Source organism: Schistocerca piceifrons, chromosome 3, assembly GCF_021461385.2.
Source record: "Schistocerca piceifrons isolate TAMUIC-IGC-003096 chromosome 3, iqSchPice1.1, whole genome shotgun sequence".
NCBI lineage: Eukaryota > Metazoa > Arthropoda > Insecta > Orthoptera > Acrididae > Schistocerca > Schistocerca piceifrons.
Window position 1 is genome coordinate 615,341,600 of NC_060140.1, and position 20,816 is coordinate 615,362,415.

General features: G+C 43.0%; 1 protein-coding gene across 1 annotated transcript in view; it reads left to right on the plus strand.

The window, feature by feature from the left end:
- Positions 1-4,445: 4,445 nt before the first annotated feature.
- Positions 4,446-20,816, plus strand: part of LOC124788894 (phenoloxidase-activating factor 2-like) — a 450,082-nt gene continuing 433,711 nt past the window's right edge. The window contains exon 1 of the mRNA XM_047256177.1: positions 4,446-4,853. Within this exon, the coding sequence (XP_047112133.1) occupies positions 4,446-4,853 (408 nt within the window). The remainder of the gene's footprint in view (positions 4,854-20,816) is intronic.

The window sequence follows — 20,816 nt, forward strand, 5'->3', positions numbered from 1 at the left end:
TAGACTAGGTAGTCGAGATCCATTATTCCTTTCACTCTCACCATCGGATCAGTAGATACGTTGACGATTTGGTTGGAGCTATTTCCCTTCATTCCATTACTTAATTCCTATTCTGCTATCGAGCGGTTCCCTTTCTCCACAGTAAGTAATATCATACTGTCCTAGACACTCATGAGCTGATAAGCTCTCTCTCTCTATCTTCTTTTTTTTTTTTGGGCTGTCAGTGAAAATATTGCGTCTACCCATTTGAAAACGACTTCATCACATAAGCCCTCAAAAAGGGGTGTTGCCCAACTGCTCTCTGGCTTGTACGATCAAGGTTTTCTTAATATGGACTTTCTAGTAGGATGTGATCTGGTGTTCGTTTGGTTCCAGAATTGCAGCTGGGTTACTCAGTTACTTTAATTCTACGCAAGTAACAACACTATCAGGAAACCCACTCCCAGGTACCTATTTCAACACGTTGACAACACCGCATTCCTTTGCACCAATTATGCCTTTTTATTTATCCCAGCACTAAAACTAAAGCGATCATTATCTATATGGATTGGACCCTTACGTGACTCATTTCCGTCAATGCTAATACTGCATATACTGCTGCTCCTGTCATGGCTACAAGCTCCTTCCTAATCGTAGAAGTCAGTTTATGACTCACTTGGCACTTTCGGAAACACATATAAAAAGTTTCTCTGTCCAACATTTCCCCTTAACTCGAGTCCCGACACCCAATTCCGTACGTGTAGTCTATATTCCAAACCATGAAATCATCCCCGAGATCTATCCTCCCAGTCCACTACTCTCACATTGCACAGACGGTAGGTGCATATACCACTATACGTTACTGCTAAATTATATCATTATACGAAACATAGTTCAGTAGACGTCATAAACACTGAAGTGCATGAAAATAAAACTGTTTGGTGAAATCCGCTAGAAATACAGGTGAAACATGTGTACAAATACATTTGAAATCTGTGAGATATATTCGACATGTGCGTACGCTTGCAAGTCCATGGGTGGAAGCTGATCATCAAATCCTGGAGCGATTTCAGCCAAATTTAGTACACATACTAACTGCGACCTGAAAAGAAATACTATAGGGGTAAGAACCACCAGCCTCCTATTGTTATGGAAGTGATAACGCATAGATAGAAGGGAGGAAGAGGAGGAGGTGGACAGACAGAGAGGGGAAAGAGGAGACGGACACAGATAGGAGGGAGGAGGAGATGGACAGAGAGAGGAGCGGGAGAAGATGATCAGAAGATAGGGACAACGAAAAAAAGGTCGCAGCTCTCAAGTTCATGTGACGTTGTAGTGTAATAAATATGACTGTGATTCTGCTATTTGTTTTTGCAGAGCAGACTGTAGTTCGTTATGAGATGCAGCTTGACTTTCTCGAAATTCTCGAGACATTTCCTCTATTCGATTCAGTAAAACTGTCATAGGGTCAACTACCTCCTGCACATTAGCTTGAGGCACAATAGTTTCACCCGATTGAGCCATCTTGGTCTGAGATCGTGTCTTAGCCATATAATCACACAATAATTAATACTAAATGATGCGTTAAAAACTTGTGTAACATGTACTGTTTATTCAGTAGCTAACGACGTGCTAATGGTTATGCAGATGGCCGTTTTGTGAAAAATAGTCGTATTGAACCGACACACAATTTGTAACACAAACTACCGCTAATCTACTAAGGAAGTATGTGCCTATCTTTGCTACTACCCGTAGACGAGTCAGCAGAATAGAATATGACAACGTACACTTACTCCTTGTAGATAATTGCGATATAGACTGGCATATCTCTGCTATTTATCTCCTTTGTTGTAACTTCGTTCTCTCGTTTTGTCACAAATGGTTACATGAAAAAGAAAATACAATTAACATCATTCAATATTAATCGCAATACACATACAAACTTTTGTTGCTATGACAACTGTGTGTGTCTGCTCATGTATGGTGTCCTGATCATCTGTCGCCAATGTGGTAGATTCTTTTATGTGCTTGTCTATTTTTTGTTTGTCTGTTGTCGATGTATTATGCTCGCAGTAAAAGGTCGTAACAACGTGATAAAATTGTCTGTGATGGTGCTGTTAAAAGAATTACTGTTTGTTGCGCGTATAAAGAGTCATGGGAGAGACGGCTGGATATTTTTAGCAACTATTCATACATGAGATTGCAGGTTCGAGTGCTGTTGTCTACGTCTCTTCCCGTACACGTTGCATTCAATCTGAAACAATTCTGCTATATCAATACTTCCAAAAATGCTAATAAAGGTCGCGACGCTCACCTTTGTTCTCATGAAATACTAACGGTTTATTGTTTCTCTTGTACAATTCTCCACATAACATCAAAAGAAGCGAACAGAAAACTCTAGTTACCCTTAGTTACGAGTAAACCACAGAGAGAGTAATATTCCGAGTCAACGATATAATTATCATAGTCTCTCAGATAACATCTTTGTCACTTAGCTTTCTCACATTACATATTTATTACACTACAACGTGCAAAGTGTGTTAATGACGTCATGTTTCTCCATATATCTGCCCAACGCCATCGTGGACATGTCACACGGTTATTAACATTTGAACCCATCTTTAGGTGCCTTCGCGGAGGTTGGGAGAACCGTAGCTCCTAGCACTGAAATCACGCAGTTGTCTTATGAAGGGCCGAGGAAAATGTTGCAGGCACACCGCCGCTAAGAACCGACTCGAAGAGGCCGCAGGCGCAGGCGTAAAGAGCCTCAATGCAACACCCCTTTCTCTGGAGCGTTGATTCCTACACATTTCGCAATCGAAATCGACAGTTCGAAGTGCGACGAGCAAAAGGAAATCGTTCTTCACAACCTTTGACACTGGTGACACCCTCGGGCGTTTCAAATCTTCTCTAAGGACATTGCAGAGCTGCATCCTCATCGAAAGCAATCGCACCTGTTTGGAGCGCAGCGCGACCGCAGTTTTTGCTCTCGTCTACAGGTTGGAACCATTAGAGCCCTTTCAAAACCATTTCAACGTGATGTAGTGCAGCGAAGAGTTATTATACTTTTTTCGTCGCTCCTGCTTATATCTAACTGTGTTGTGATGACGGGGCGATGTGACATTGACACATGGGTGAATTAAACAGCAAAGGGTCCTTTTAAGGCTGCCCACTTCTGCGAAACCTCGGTGTCACCGGCCCACCTTAGTTGAGAATTTTAAAAGTGTATATCTGTGCAGACAGATCCCAGGCGCTTGCAGACCAGTAACCCTTTCGACTCTCTTCGATTGCGGATGACCTACTATCAGTGCCCCCCCCCCCCCCTCCCCCTTGCGATCAAGCCGCAGGAGAACGCGAAATAGGAGGAATAAAAAGACATAGGCACCTCTTGCTTCTTCGGATCAAGTTCAAATGGTGTTGAACAGTCGTTAATGGCTCCATCCTGTACACGAGAGCAACAGCTGCAATCGTGCTGCGCTCCAAAGGGGCGCGATCACGTTCAGTGGGGATGTCCATAGAGAAGGGCTGAAAAAGTACGAGGGTGTGACCGGTACCAAAGGTTGTCAAGGACTTTATCCTGTTGCTCATCTCAAACTGATGTTTCCGACTGCGAATTGTGTAGGAATCAACGCCCCGGGGAAAGAGTTGGTTTCCTCGAGGTGTTTTTTGCCATTCCCGGAGGCCATTCCGTGTCATTCTGAGCGGCGGTGTGTCTGGGAGGTGTCCCTCGGACACACATAAAAAAACAGCGTCAGTTCAATGCTGTGATTCGTGGTTCTAACCTTCATGGCATGGCATAGACGACAAATGAAGGGGTGAAATATGGGTAATGAGGACTGTGACGACCTTATAGTCGTGTGACGCGTCCACGGCGGCGTTGGACAGAATTGTGGTGAAGTCTGGTGGTATTGTGATGTTATTAACCCACCTTAACCGAGCGAGGTGGCGCGGTGGTTAGCACACTGGACTCGCATTCGGGAGGACGACGGTTCAATCCCGCGTTCGGCCACCCTGATTTAGGTTTTCCGTGATTTCCCTAAATCGCTCCAGGCAAATGCCGGGATGGTTCCTTTCACAGGGCATGGCCGACTTCCTTTCTCGCCCTTCCCTAATCCGATGAGACCGATGACCTCGCTGTCTGGTCTCCTCCCCCAAAAAGCACCCAACCCACCTTACGAGTCACATGAAATTCTGAGCTGTGGTGTTTCGTTCTCGAGGGTGACGTCCGCAGGGCACCACGCTTCTGTACCGTTACGGAGGAAGATTGTGTGCACCTCGAGTCAGCTTTCTTGCTTAAGCGTTGGAACGGGTGGGAATTACGGGCTTTCGAAAAAGTGATCGTTTAATTCTGTTGCGCAGTGTAGGTACCCGGACAAGGTAGTTGGAAATAAGAGAAAATAGGGACAGACAGTCATATTGTAAAGTAGCTTGCCCATTCAGGATCTGAAAGTGTAAGTTGCACAGCCATGCGATGGGACACGTCATTTGGCTATGGACTGGGGTCTCCTGTTTCCGGGCAGGGGCCGTGGGGCGTCAGCAGGCGGACGCGGCCCTTTCGCCGGCTCTCGCCGCTGCTATTGCCGCCGCTGACGGTGCGTGCCCCGGCTGGGCCGCGGGCCGCTGTGCCGTGCCGTGGTGATGAGCGCGATGAAAGTCGCGGCGCGGCGTGGGCCGGACAGCGAGAGTGGGGCACGGCTGGCGGCGGCTGCGGCCCCGCGCCACCCGCCCACCGCTCAGTCGCTGCCTGCCGCCCGCTGCCTGCGCCCAACAGCCACTCCACTGTGCGTCCGCGACAGCAACCAGTGTCCGTGTCCCGCAGTGACCGCCCGACGACTCCTCCACGAGACTGCCGACCACTCGCGTCGCGTCGAGAGGTACGTCGCGGCGCTGCGCTGCTGCCTCGGTGTTTGCGATCTCGTCGGCAGTTGCATTTGCTTTTTGGGATGCTGTCGGCAGTGGACACAGGAAGAGCGCGGACTATTGTTACAACTATTCCGTGTGTATCCGTAGCTCCGTCTTGTGTAAATGGGATCGTATGATGATTGGTCGAAAACTTTCAGAAAGTAGACACCAACAGCCGTAATTTTATTTAATAATTTTATTTACTGACCAGTTTCTCTGCCTCACTGGCACCTCTAACGACGTCGGAAAGGTCGACATCGACCGAGAAGTTTTTACAAGTCTATGGAAACCAGCTGGATATAGTCCCTGTAACAGCATTAACGACTGGATGACTTACCTAGTTTCGTGTATAGTTGCCTGAAGATGGTGCCGATGAGACACCGAAACGGGTAGATAAATAAAATTGTTCAATATAACTACATCTACTGGTGTCTATTTTCTTCAAGATTCCTTGTGTAAGTCTGAAGACATCAGTGTTGGACTTCGGTAGAAAACGACTGGGTTGCAGACATATTTTAATACTGGAAATGTATAGTTGCGGGATCCCTATAATTCAAAATCAGTTCAGTATATCAAGATGAGATTCTAGGACAATGATTAGTTATACCAATACATAAAGACCAGCCGTTGTTGAATGTTGTTACCAGAAATCTCGAAAAATACTAGAGTAATTTACTTCAAATTTTTACACGTCTCTCTAATGTACATTCGGACGAACATAGGCTATTCATTTTCGATAGAGAGACAAATATGTAAGATATAAGGACGAACGTTGGACATAAACTCTTCCTTTTTGGTACATAATGTACAGGGTGTATCATAATTCCGTAAAAACATACAGTTGACAATACACGATACTAGAAGCAAAAAAGTCTCAGTAAACATTGGATCGAAAATGCATGTCTTAAGAGCTACGAGCAATTTCATCTTAGATACTGTGAAACAATTCTCTTCTACTGGAAGTACTTTGCTTTCCATATTTTGGGAACTGGTAGTATGGACCAAAATAAGAAAAAAAAGTCCAGCAAACATGTACTCGAAAATACATACATTAAAACTTACGAGCGCTTGATCATTTAAAGAGTTGTGTTTCGAAGTAGCAAAGATGAACAAGTGCTCATAGCTCTTAAGTAATGCATTTAAGGCGCTACAGTCTGGAGCCGAGCGACCGCTACGGTCGCAGGTTCGAATCCTGCCTCGGGCATGGATGTGTGTGAAGTCCTCAGGTTAGTTAGGTTCAAGTAGTTCTAAGTTCTGGGCGACTGATGACCTCAGAAGTTAAGTCACATAGTGCTCAGAGCCATTTGAACCATTTGAATGCATTTTAGAGCACATGTTTACTGGACTTTTGTTCTTGTTTTGGTCCATACTACCAGTTCCCAAAATACGGAAAGCAAACAACTTGCAGTAGAAGAGATTTGTTTCACAGTATCGAGGATGAAAAATTGCTCGTAGGTCTTAAGGTATGCATTTTCGACCCTATGGTTACTGCGACTTTTTTGCTTCTAGTGTCGTGTACTTTCAACACTATGCGTTTACGCCTTTAATTATGATGCACCCTGTATATCTAATATATATAAGGGCGAACGTTGTTACCGAAAATCTCTTCACCCATTTCCTTCAAATTTTTACACAACACTCTAATGAACATTCGGAGATATATATATATATATATATATATATATATATATATATATATATATATATATATGGAACGTTGTTAGCAAAAACCTAGGAAGTTCTTCATCGGTTTACGTCAAATGCTTAGATGATCCTCTAACAAACATTCACGCGGACATATTTTCCAACAATGTATAGGTTTTCTATCAAAATTGACTGCGAGGAGCCGGCCAGAGTGGCCGAGTGGTTCTACGCGCTTTACTCTTGAACCGCGCGACCGCTACGGTCGCAGGTTTGAATCGTGCTTCAGGCATGGATGTGTGTGATGTCCTTAGGTTAGTTGGGTTTAAGTAGTTCTAATTTCTAGGGGACTGATGACCTCAGATGTTAAATCTCATAGTGCTCAGAGCCATTTGAACCATTTGACTGCGAGGAAGATAGTACTGAGCAGTACTATGAGAATGTGTGGTTTCGTTTTATTGTACGCCGTCAGTTTAAACTACGACAGTAGGGCGTTTATGCCATTAAGGAAATTTTTGTACCAAATACGTTCTTTCCCTCTAAATATGATAATAAATAAAAATTTATACACAACATTGTCCTGTTTTAGTTTGTTCTTGGCAGTCGGCTTTAAAAGAAAACAGGAAAGTTTGATTTACGAGTTATCGACCTAGCCTACTATGGAATCTGAGTCGTCCAAAACTTTGTAATCCTACGTGGAGTGGCCGAGCGGTTCTAGGCGCTACAGTCCGGAACCGCGCGACCGCTCCGGTCGCAGGTTCGAATCCTGCCTCGGGCATGGATGTGTGTGACGTCCTTAGGATAGTTAGGTTTAAGTAGTTCTAAGTTCTAGGGGATTGATGACCTCAGAAGTTAAGTCCCATAGTGCTCAGAGCCATTTTGAATCCTACGTGTTCGCTGATTGAAACTATCCGAAATACTGTCACCAAAGCTACTATGCTCACACATCCAGCAGATGGAGAGGTCTCTCTCTCATACGCAGTATACCAGTGATCACAACCGATTTATCCATTCATTTTCCCAATCAAGGTTTCGGTTGCAATAACAATAAGCACGAGTCAAGGTCAGAGAGACGGGGGAGAAGGAGATCGACATAGAAGGCATGGGAAGGAAATGGGAGGAGATGGACTGAGAGAGGGGGAAGGAGGAGGAGGAGCTTTAGAAAGGTGGTGGGGGGGGGGGGGGGTGGAAAGAGAAAGAGTAGGGCTACGAGGGAATGGGCAAAGGGAGGGCGAGGAGGAGGAAGAGGACGGGAGGGGAAGATTAGAACCCATGTCCAATTCCCAATCCTATTTAGCAATTGCACTGCATTGACCTGTTCCTTAATGTTATTATGTCATCGACACCCTTCAGCTTTCTTATTTAGAGATGTTTGTTTAAAGGAAAGACATCAAGTGCTCTCCAAGAAAGCGCAATAGGACCCCTATGTTTTCAGTACGCACGGTCGATTTAGCAGACAGGGTCAGCACCTGCATAAGACTGTTCACTGCAGATGCTCTTGCGTACCCGGAGCGTATCGTAACGCATGGAAGGAAGACGGAAGACAGGTGTAATGAACAGCAGCATCTCTGTTTACTAGTTGATCTTCTTCTTCTTCTTCTTCTTCTACTTCTTCCTTTTCTTCTACTTCCTTGCCCTTTTCTATTGTCTCCATGTGGACGTAATTTTTATACTGTTTTTGCAATGTTGGTGAAGGTGGTGAACGGATGTCCTTTCTCACAGTAACACTCCCCCCCCCCCCCCCCCCGCCACCCCTGGACGAAATCTGGATCTGCATGTGGAGTAAATATCATGATTTCAAGTCCGGGAACTTTCCACAAATATCCGTGTAGCGCGTATAAGAGGCATGACGTAGGTACCCTCCCGATATTTACCTGGATGGATGTGGAAAAATCACACCCAGGCTGCCCAGCTCACCAGGTTAATCCGCGAGACGGATCGATCTGGGGCAGGATCGCTTCCCTGAATCCGAGAAATGCACATTACTGAGCTCTGATACCCGGACGGTTGTGTCTTTACATTTGGTTTTATCTGAGGTAATATCTAGAGCAGAGAGAAAGAATCCTGCAACAACTTACTACAAGTTCATTGGAGAAACTCTTTAACACATTACAGTACAAATATTTAGGCTTAATACTAAGAAGCGATATGAAATGAGTCAATCACACAAAAGCAGTATTATAGGCGGTGAATGATTTCCAGAAAACGTTCTGAGAAGTGCACTGTATGAGTAAAAGAAATGTCGTACAAGAGGCTTATGCAACGAATTTTAGAATACCGTTCCAGAACTTGGGGTGCTATGAGGTAGGCAGACATATAATGAAATCCGCTGGAAATATCCCTGAACAACGTCCGTTGATGAAGTTCACCTATATGAGAATATACAAAATAATTTCCGTTGTTACGTAAGCTAAAAAAAGTTTTGAATAGCAGTTTGTAAATATGTTTCTTACAAATGCAAAAATAGTTTCTATTAATCAAGTTTCCGCCTGATTTGCAATTAAGTACTTTACATTTTTACCTTTAGACCTAATCCTATATCGTTCACTGTCTGGCAACTACTCAAGTAGAAATTTATTACAAGTTTCCAATCTCGTTTTGTTCTTTTCCTCTAGTTACAAAAAATAGAGGTTTTCATCTGTGAGATGTCATTTGAGTACTCGAAATCGAGCCCTCAGTTTCTCTCTGTGCTGTGAGAGACAGCCGTACTCTTGAAGTTCCCATTCGGCGCACATACAGAAACTCTTCAATGAGCGTAAGGATGGCCTTTAGTCCATCGTCGGTTGCCAGAAATTACTAACATTCCAGCCCGCCTCTGCGGCCGGTTACACAGAGCAGCTCTAGCTGACCGTGCGGTCTGAGTCTTGGCTTTGAACTCTCTGTACTTGGTCAACCGAATGAGATTCACACTTATGTGAAATTCTTAATGACCAGGTGTACACGGAATATAAGACGGCGTTTTTACATATAGAGATAATAACCTGTAAGAATTGTGATTATTGTGGAGATTATGCCTTTAGACGAAACGGTACTATGTACATATTTTCAGTTTCTCTGTTTCCAGAAACGTATATAACACATTAGAAAAGACAGATACAGGAGAATGAATAAGAGAGCGTTTGTATTTAAGTTCATAAATTTTCATCGAACTGCTTTCTGCAGGTTGCTTGAATTGCTTCTTGTTCAGCAGTAGTACTAGTTACTATGATGTTTCCTAGATCAGTACATTTGCTTCGAATTCTGTAAATCTGAATCAAATTGACGCTTGTTGCTAACGCTGGAGAATATGATCTTCCTTGAAAAACATACACTTATTTAATAATTATTTTAGTATGTCCTCAACGTGGTATACTACTGAAAGAGATAAACCAGAAGGAGTGTTCTACTTATGTTACAACGCCTCTGCAGTACAGTGACAGATATTAAGTCTCGTGGCAGACTGCCTCATCTACTTGTGGAAATACCACTAATCGTTGCAGGCGCTCTGGAGAGTGAAATCCAAGAAGCTACTTTGATGTTCCGTACACGACTTACGTGTAGAGCTCCCCATTGCAGAACTCTGTGTCCTATTCCAGCTTATAATATATCACGTCTGACCGAGAATCAAGTCAAATTCTGAAGACAGTGTCACTAATAAGGTTCAACATTTAATAAGGAAAGGGTATTTATTACTGTCAACAACGTACAGCCACAACAAAACTGAACTCCTGCGTGGAGAGTGCAGCTATTTATACAGACATGGAATATTCCGGAATGCTTGTGCATATACGAAAATAGAATATTAAAGAATATACACACATTAGACATTTCAGAAATGAAAACTGATAAATCGAAATTTTTGGTAAGGACTATGGGACCAAATTGCGGAGGTCATCGGTCACTAGGCTTCCGCACTACTTTATCTAACTTAAACTAACTTACGCTAAGGGCGACACACACACTCATGCCCAAAGGAGAACTCGAACCTCCGACGCGGGGAGCCGCGCGAACTTTCAGGAAAGATAAATGCTAAATATCAAGTAAATGCTAGTGTCAGGGCCTGAACTGGCGACGAGCAGCACGCCTTCTAGCAACGCTTTTTTCTATCTTTTTTTTTAATGGCTAGCTTTCTTCAGCTATTCTTTTTTTCCGTAAGAAGTTTGAGTCTGTAAAATTAACTAAGAAGTTCTATTTCCTCTTAAAACCAAAATTTTCTTCTCTAACGGGATTGTTGTTATTTAATTTGTGGCGCATGAAAAAGGTGGTGTTACTTCGTTTGAAATGAAGGCACTGAGCTTTACTTCTACGCGAACTCAAAACTTCCTCTGAAATGTAATTATGTTGTTTTTCTTTTAAAAATAACATTAGTTTCGTAAAAAGTGCATGAAAGGGCACATTTCTGCTTTTTCCCGTTGCTGTTGAAATGTGGCCCCTTCTTGTTTCAAGTACAGTTTGAATTCAGTTACAGATTTACTTCCATTGTTGATGACGTAGTTTATATAGGAGCATATAAGCCACGTAACTGTTCTGGTCCTTGTAGTAGTAGTAGTAGTAGTAGTAGCTTTTTCATCCTCAGAGCCCTTTTTACAAGGATATAGGACATGTCAAAGTATTTACAAGTTTAGACCAATTTAGAATAAGCTAATTCGTATACACATACATTTACAGACTTCTAGTTAGAGACAATCATTAGATTTACTCCTGGTATACAATACTTTTTTTACAAATAATTTATTAAATAATGTAATGCCACACTGTTCACTCATATCTCACTGCCAGTCACTACACATTGTTTCATAACACTTCACACACACACACACACACACACACACACACACACACACACACACACACACAGACACAGACACAAACACACACTGGTGATCTCTGGGCCATTTTCTGTACCGCAACTTCCCATTTTCTATCCTGAAAAGTGAGTCACCATCCATTTATAATGAGTGAGATGTTGAGCTCAGAAAGAGGAAGAGGTGTTAGTATTGTGCTATGCATAACTTATGGGTAAGTTTTTCTAGAAAAGAAAAAAAGAAGGAAAAAACATAGTGTGAAGGTGTTATGTGGAATGTTGGATGCTTTTTAATCATTATTATTATTTATTTGTATAGCATTTTTTTACCAAACACCTATTCTTTTTGTAACTAAGTAATCCTTCAGTGTATAAAATGCATTGCATAACAGGTACTTTTTAGCTACCTTTTTAAATAAATGTATTTTTGCAATTTCTTTAATTCCTTTTAGTAATTTATTGTACCGCTTTATTCCTTGGTAGAAAATGCTGTTTTGAGTTATATGTTTATTTTTGGTTGGCAAGTGTAAGTAGAGTTTAGCTCTTGTTCCATGGTCATGGACAGAGCTATTTGTGCAGTAATTACCAATGTTATTTTTGATGTGTACAACTGACTGGTAAATGTATTAACACAGAGCAATAAAATCCCCAATATTTTGAACAGATCTTTACAATGAGCTCGACTACTATTTTTGGTTATTATTCTTATGGCTCCTTTCTGGAGTTTCAAAATTGAGTTCATATTTTGTGCACTTGTTCCCCAAACAAGAGTGCCATAGCTAAGAATTGAGTGTACATATGAATAGTATGCAACTAAAAGACACTGCATGTTACAAGCTGATGATAGGATTCTAAGGGCATAACATGCTGATGCATTCTGTTTGGAAGTACCTTCGTATGCTCACACCACTTCAACTGAGAATCAATATTCATTCCTAGAAATTTTGCATTTGTTACACAGTCTATAGAGGTGCCATCTACATGTAATTTAACATTGTCATTTTCCCTGTTCAAACGAAATTCATGGCATTAGTTTTCTTTATGTTCAATGTCACTTTATTGCTTATTAACCAATCGTAAGCTTCCTTGAGAGTTTCATTTGGTTTCTCTGCAATGACTATAATATTGCTGTCATCAGCGAAGAGAATTTTTCCACCATGAGTAACACTACTGGGAAAGTCATTGCTGTATATCACGAATAGTATTGGTCCTAATATGCTACCTTGCAGAACCGCTTTATTAATGATTTTGGTTCTGATAAGTGTTTTACTAAATGTTTGGATCTATTTGAAGTATCTGTTACCTCTAGTCTTTGTACCCTCTGCTATGATCGAATCAGTCATTAGCTACCGCTCTTATTCCTAATGTTTCTAATTTATTTAATAGAATATTGTGGTTGACTGTATCAAAGGCCTTAGAAAGATCCAAAAATATACCTGTGACACACTTATCTTTGTCACGTTCTCAGCTTCACTGGGGGAAAGGGGAGGGGGGTTGCAGTGGGGAGAATGTTGCGAGAACAGAAGAGGCTCTGTCCTGGAACTGCAGAGTGTGCAGTAGAAACATTTTGATTGGGGAACAAAAAAAGAAAATCTGTGCCCTTCAGGCACAATTTGAGGAAGCGAGGAAGGAACTGATAAGGATCAAGGGAGATAAGGGGGAAGAGGGTGGTTGGGAACTGCCAGCTGGTAGGAGGGTAGGAAGAAAGAAAAAGCGATCTGACAGTTTTATCATCAACACCAAAAACAGGTATCTACCACTGCCAGAGTTAAGTGGAGAAGAGCTTCAGGTAGAACGAGGAGCAGGAAATGTGGAGCACACTTCAACCAATGCCAAGAAGCCTAGGAATGTACAAAGTGTTACGAAGAAGAAAGTGCTGCTGCTGGGTAGTAGCCATGGGGGAGGTGTAGACCCTCAGTTAAAGGAAAGTTTAGGGGAAGCGTACCAGGCCACCAGTATCTTCAAGCTAAAGGACCATGTAGTAATAGTGGGTGGGCAGGAAACATTTCGGACAGGGGTGGGGCATATGACATAGGTGGTGAGCTGGACCAGATAGCTGATTCATGGCACCAACATACACTATGTTGAGCTGTTCAGGCGTCATGATCGACAATACCTTGATGGAGCTGTAAGGCGAATCAATGTGGAGTTAGGGATGACTTTGAGGGCAGCCAACTTTGCTCATATTACTCTGGCGCCCGTAGGAACTACACTCCTGGAAATGGAAAAAAGAACACATTGACACCGGTGTGTCAGACCCACCATACTTGCTCCGGACACTGCGAGAGGGCTGTACAAGCAATGATCACACGCACGGCACAGCGGACACACCAGGAACCGCGGTGTTGGCCGCCGAATGGCGCTAGCTGCGCAGCATTTGTGCACCGCCGCCGTCAGTGTCAGCCAGTTTGCCGTGGCATACGGAGCTCCATCGCAGTCTTTAACGCTGGTAGCATGCCGCGACAGCGTGGACGTGAACCGTATGTGCAGTTGACGGACTTTGAGCGAGGGCGTATAGTGGGCATGCGGGAGGCCGGGTGGACGTACCGCCGAATTGCTCAACACGTGGGGCGTGAGGTCTCCACAGTACATCGATGTTGTCGCCAGTGGTCGGCGGAAGGTGCACGTGCCCGTCGACCTGGGACCGGACCGCAGCGACGCACGGATGCACGCCAAGACCGTAGGATCCTACGCAGTGCCGTAGGGGACCGCAGCGCCACTTCCCAGCAAATTAGGGACACTGTTGCTCCTGGGGTATCGGCGAGGACCATTCGCAACCGTCTCCATAAAGCTGGGCTACGGTCCCGCACACCGTTAGGCCGTCTTCCGCTCACGCCCCAACATCGTGCAGCCCGCCTCCAGTGGTGTCGCGACAGGCGTGAATGGAGGGACGAATGGAGATGAGAGTCGCTTCTGCCTTGGTGCCAATGATGGTCGTATGCGTGTTTGGCGCCGTGCAGGTGAGCGCCACAATCAGGACTGCATACGACCGAGGCACACAGGGCCAACACCCGGCATCATGGTGTGGGGAGCGATCTCCTACACTGGCCGTACACCACTGGTGATCGTCGAGGGGACACTGAATAGTGCACGGTACATCCAAACCGTCATAGAACCCATCGTTCTACCATTCCTAGACCGGCAAGGGAACTTGCTGTTCCAACAGGACAATGCACGTCCGCATGTATGCCGTGCCACCCAACGTGCTCTAGAAGGTGTAAGTCAACTACCCTGGCCAGCAAGATCTCCGTATCTGTCCCCCATTGAGCATGTTTGGGACTGGATGAAGCGTCGTCTCACGCGGTCTGCACATCCAGCACGAACGCTGGTCCAACTGAGGCGCCAGGTGGAAATGGCATGGCAAGCCGTTCCACAGGACTACATCCAGCATCTCTACGATCGTCTCCGTGGGAGAATAGCAGCCTGCATTGCTGCGAAAGGTGGATATACACTGTACTAGTGCCGACATTGTGCATGCTCTGTTGCCTGTGTCTATGTGCCTGTGGTTCTGTCAGTGTGATCATGTGATGTATCTGACCCCAGGAATGTGTCAATAAAGTTTCCCCTTCCTGGGACAATGAATTCACGGTGTCCTTATTTCAATTTCCAGGAGTGTATCAACAGATGGGGTTTCACTATGCATGGCCTACACCTAAACAGGACTGGCAAGGGAAGATTGGTACAGCTAGTTCATGAAATTATAGGGGGTGGATCTCGGGCCACACATAGTCAAATACCTGTTGTCATGGGTAGAAAAAGAAAGTCTTCTTTAGGAGAAATGCAGACAGCAGGTTCCCCTGTCTAAAGAGTATCTCCAACAGTTTAAAAAAATACTGAAACAATCACTCCAAGGCAGATTTTAACACTCCAAATATCATACATACCAGATGTCACAAAGAAAAACAAACCACTGGAAAGAGTAACACGGTGCATTTCACGGACTTAAAAATTCTCTGTCAAAACATGCAATCAATAAAACATAAAATAGTACTATTAGAAGTTGGGCTCCAATCTTTGAACTGCACCGTAGTTTATGTTACTGATCACTGGTGTAGATACACAGAAATCCAATATGTAGTATTACATCTGTTGTATGAAAGGGCAAACTCTTACTGCAGAACAGCTTTAAGGGGAGGAGGATCATGCATTTGCATCAGAAAAGTAACACAGTTCAAACCAAGACGTGACCTCAGTACAGTAAGTGAAGGCAAAAGCTTCGAAATATCAGATACTGAATTAACAGGGCTTGGTATCACCAAGAAATTAATCATTTTGTGTGTGTATAGTTCTCCCAGTGGTAGTGTGGACACTTTTTTCAATAAATTAGCAGAAGTTTTGGGTAAAGTCTCAAGTACAAAGCTCGACATAATTCTGCGTGGGGACATTAACATCAACACTAATATCATAAATGAATCCAGCGGCACCCTCATAAACATCCTTCAAAGTTTCGGCATTTCCCTATTGGCCAATAGTGCAACAAGGGTTACTACAATGACTGCATCAGTAATTGACGATGTGACCACAAAGACGGTCAGGGAATAATGTGATGTAGCTGAAAAAGATCTCGTACTATCAGACCATCTCTGCCAAATAACAACACTAAAATAAGGCATCGAATCATTCCCTAAACTACAAGCCTACAAACGGCATCTATTAGAAATCAAAATAAAAATTTTTTCAGAAGAACTAGCAAAAAAAAGCTGGGATGAAGTGTATAAGGAAACCAATGTGAATATGAAATTCTCTAAATTCTCCACATTATTTAAATTGAACTTCGAAAAGGCATTTCCTAACGTATGCATGTCTGTATCAACATCTCACAAAAACAAATGGAAAAGAGAAGGTATTAAGAAGTCCCCACAAACACTTAAATACCTCAGTTCCATGAAAAAGAGTCGCAATGATCCAGAATTCTTAAATTTCTATCATAGATACTAAAAGATCTATAGGGAGATGATGATTGCTACAAAAAAGTCATTTAATGACAAAATAATATAAAATGCACACAATAAAAGCAAACCCGTCTGGGATGTTATAAAAAACGAAACGGGGAGAGGCAAACAAACGCAGAATTGCATACTGCTAAGGTAGGGGGATAAAGTAATAAATGATCCACAACACGGACATTTTTCAAGTATTTCGGAGAAGTTACAGCAAAAATTCCCAAAGCAAATATGACACTTGTAAGTAATGAAGTTACTTCTAACCACAGGGAATGAAGTCACTAAAACTATTCAAAAACTAAAAAAACAAAAAGTCTGTAAGCTTAGATGAAGTACCAATGTGTGTACCGAAACAATGCATAGAGATTATACATGGCCGCTTAATAAGTATAATAAATGAATACTTCACATCATGGAAATTTCCAGAGCAGTTAAAACAGGCAAGAGTTGTACCTTTGCTAAAGTAAGGTAATGCAGAAGACATAAAAAATTACTAGCCCATTTCCCTGCCGTCACCATTCTCAAAAATAGTAGAAGCAATTACTAAAGACAGAGTAATGAATTACCTGAATAAATACAACCTTTTAAGAGAATCACCGTTTGGTTTCCGAAGAGGCAAAAATACGGAATCAGCTATAGTAGAATTCACTAAAGTTGTACTTGATGCTCTTGACAAAGATGAGTGTGTCACATGCCGAGAACGTTTTCAATTTCGTGTACGTTATCCTCCGGGTATTAACTTCTGCCGTTGTTGTTGTTACTAACGTTGCAAATTTTCTTTTGATCCATTTTCTTGGTTCAAGATCTGTTTGAACACAGTTACAGATTTATCTCTATCGCTGATGACGTAGTATGAATACATAAGCGACGTAATTGGTCTTGTCTTTGAAGCCGAGAACGTTTTGAAATCCGTGTACATTATCTTCTGGGTGTTAACTTTTGCTATTCTTGTTTTTAATAGCGTTGCAAATTTTAATTTAATCCACTTCCGTAAAGCAAAGATTATTGAACAGCCGACTGTTCGATACAGTGATGCGTTGGTCGAGCGCAGCATTCAACGTAAAGTCGCATCCGAAGTCAGACCACACTAGCCTTCAGTTCGTATCTATGTTTTTTATTTGGCTGACTGGTGTGTGCACTGCGTCTTTCTGTAGTTCTCCAATAGGTCTTTTGTAATGAAATTCTTTTCATTTGAGAGTTTGGTAAAATTCTCGTTGTGTTATTAAGAGTGCGAGTAATATATGTGGTTATCTGTGGTTGAGCTCTACCTCTTGTGGTAAGTGCACAAGCGCCCATCAAAAGACCTGACTGATCCTCTGGTTGCTGCCCCCCCCCTTCCCCCCCCCCTCCCAGTGACGCCTATTCCATCTTCATCTGCCGGTTTTGTCAACTGGTCTCTGCCTACATAGAATTGCATCCCTTTCCCTTTCCAGTTATCGCTAACGACTACGCCACACCGCATGCGTAAGGGAGAGCGCGGTAATATACATTTGACTAGTCTGTCTATCTACTATTTGAGTTTACAGCGGCAACACTGTTCTTGTTCCGCCAGTCACTTGCTTTAAAACCCCAAAGAAATGCTGAAATGCAAACATTGCCTTATCTAAACTCCGTCTGAACAGGTCTGGGAAGAACTAAGCGGTTCTGACCGGCCGCCGTGTTTTTATTCTCAGCCTCTAGGCGTCACTGAATGTGGATAAGGAGGGGCGTGAGGTCAGCATACCGCTCTCCCTGCCGTTGTCAGTTTTAATGACGAAAAACATTGCCTTACAGTGCTCCCAAAATGTGGATTCTAATTTCACATAGATATTGTTTATGGAAGTAAATTTTCTGCTTGATTACACGCTCATGTGCTCGATTTGCGATAGTGATGCTTATACCTAGTATCCAACTTAACAATAAAAATTAAAAGGAAGTATTTGAATTGGAAATACCGTAGAATACGCTGCAAGCTACAAGCCGTTGTGTGATATTTAATTTGAAGCTCGTGTAATTACTCGTCTATAGATCTCGTTAAGCGCGTTACTTGTTTGAGTGTTCCCTTCGACAACCTGGCACGCCTCACGCCTGTGACCTTGGTCTGTAATTTGCGGGGGGTCGCCGCTAACGAGCAGTGCCCGGTAGCTGGCTGAGGAAGCACACTCCTCATTCACCTGGCCCTTACATCACCTCTAGGTTAAGGGGCAGCTGAGCTGAGCCCAGCCGAGCCGAGCCAAGGTTTTCCGGCAGTAAAGTTGCCAGCTGAGAAAAACTAACAGCATGGGCTCTTTACTCTTAAACCACCTATAATGGCAGATCTCAAGTACCGTAATCAAATGTTACGAAACTGATTCGATTTTATCGAATCCGGACTGACATCAGCGGTTGTGACAGACAGACGAAAATCTGTACCGGACCGGGACTTGAACTCGGGATTTCCAGCTTCAGCAAGCGGTCGCCTTAATCCCTTCGCCTATCTGAGCACACTTCCAAGTCTAACCCAAACTTCTATATGCCACGGAATCGACAGCCCTTACGTTCACACATTTCGCGACTCCCGCATAGTGAGGGACAAATGTTTTTTTAACACTCGTTTTAGCCCGTTGAGGCATGGATACATCATTGAAGATTACGATGTCTGCGTCTACATAGTGCCTGTATCTTCACGTTACAATGTCCTCCAGACGTGCATCCATAAACACAGACATTGTAACATCAATGTAACATGGCGGACGTCAGCTTCAGGCTTGTGACGTCATCACAACTTCCCTTATTACACCTCCATGTGTGGTAGCATGTTTACATTTTGATAGTCTTTCACTTGTTTTGAACTGTTTTCACAAATATGCTGTAGGACGAAAAGCGCATACACGTACACAAATATAGACTAATCACACTCTACTACGAAACTATGTAACCATTACTGCAAACAGTAAGTAATTTTTCGGTGTTGTCTTAGTTTTTTATTCACAGTGTGACACATTGTAATTTATTATTCCTATGAAATCTTAACAGGACATAAATATAAATTTGAAAAATGATGTAGATTGATCAACCACCTGAAGCTGTACCCCCAGTGCTCGAAATGCATCGTGCGCCGAAATACAGTGACGATTTGTGACTGAGGAACCTAGATTCATGTTCACTAACAGCTGTCGTAAATGTAGAATGCCTACATAGATCCGTCAACATACAACAGCCGAATAGTTGAGTTATCTTTCTCTAATGGAGTCAATCCTGCCCGATGATTTCACTGTTGATGAAATTTTGAACCGTCGGACCTGAAAGGGTAGCATATAGTTCTGAATAACGCCGTAGAAAATCTCTACGGTAATTTCAAATCAAGACAATATATTATTATGCACTATCTTGTTAGACCAAGTATCACATCAAATTAGTTTTGTGTAACGAGCATAACGAGCTCGCTGTTGAAAGTCAATCCATATTTACTAAATTACATGCCAGGCTATAACGGCCGTGTTATAGGGGCTACAGTATTAGGAAATGGTTTACTTCCTTCTTATGGTTTAATTTGCTACTAACAAACTGTAGTTCATTTCACTATTATATACGCTTCTGAAGGGATCATTAAGACCTAATTTCTCGTTGTTATAAACTAATGTTCTTTAGACCGACTAAGTAAAACAAGATATCGTACACGTGAAAAAATTGATCACTGTCTTTCTGCTGACGATGAAGATTTATTCAATGGATTTTAGCGTTGTCGTAGACAGTGATTTACCGTCACAGCAATATTAGAAGGTTTCCGCAGTATGGTCGCTCTGCTGTGCGTTCCACTCATTACGACTGTCAGCAAACATCGTCATTTCTGTAGTAGGTGTTAAACAGCGTCAACACTGGTACGGTCAAATAATAAAAAACACGGCCTTCGATTCACATCTTTGAGGAGTACACATTGGAAATTCCACTACGTTAGCACCTACCCTCGAAAATTCGTAAAAATATACTAGTTCCTAGAAATGTTGTTCTCAATACCTCCATCAGAAGAGGGAAAAAAGAATTCCCTTCACGGGGTGTCACGGGTATGCGTACTAGTGCCAATATTTCCATGCATAAATAAAAAACAGAGACTTAGCAGTAAACTGATGCTTTACCTAGCGAAGAAGTAAACATTTTTGTTCTGCCCAGTTTGTCTGCTCCTCACGTAGTCGAGAGATTTCATTCGTAATATTCGGACCGCATATGTACTAGGAAAAGACTTGCAACTCATTTATAAGGACAACAGCAGAGAGGAATGTCGCACTATGAAAATATGGCATCGGGAGGGGGGAGGGGGGGGGGGAGGGGCACACACGACTCCGCAGCCAAGGTTGCAGTCTGTCTTTGGACTTATGACCACAGATGTTAAGTCCCATAGTGCTCAGAGCCATTTGAGCAGTCTGTCTTTAGCGGCCGCCCGGAGAGGACGTGCCGTATCTCCGCCTGCTGAACGTGTGAGCTCGTGTCTGTTTATACTGTGAAATAGCTTGTGCACGGGTGTCGCGCACTGAGATCATGGTAAATAAGTTCAGGAAACTGACATCACGTTTCAACTTTTGTCCGATATATGCACGACCGAAACCTTGAAT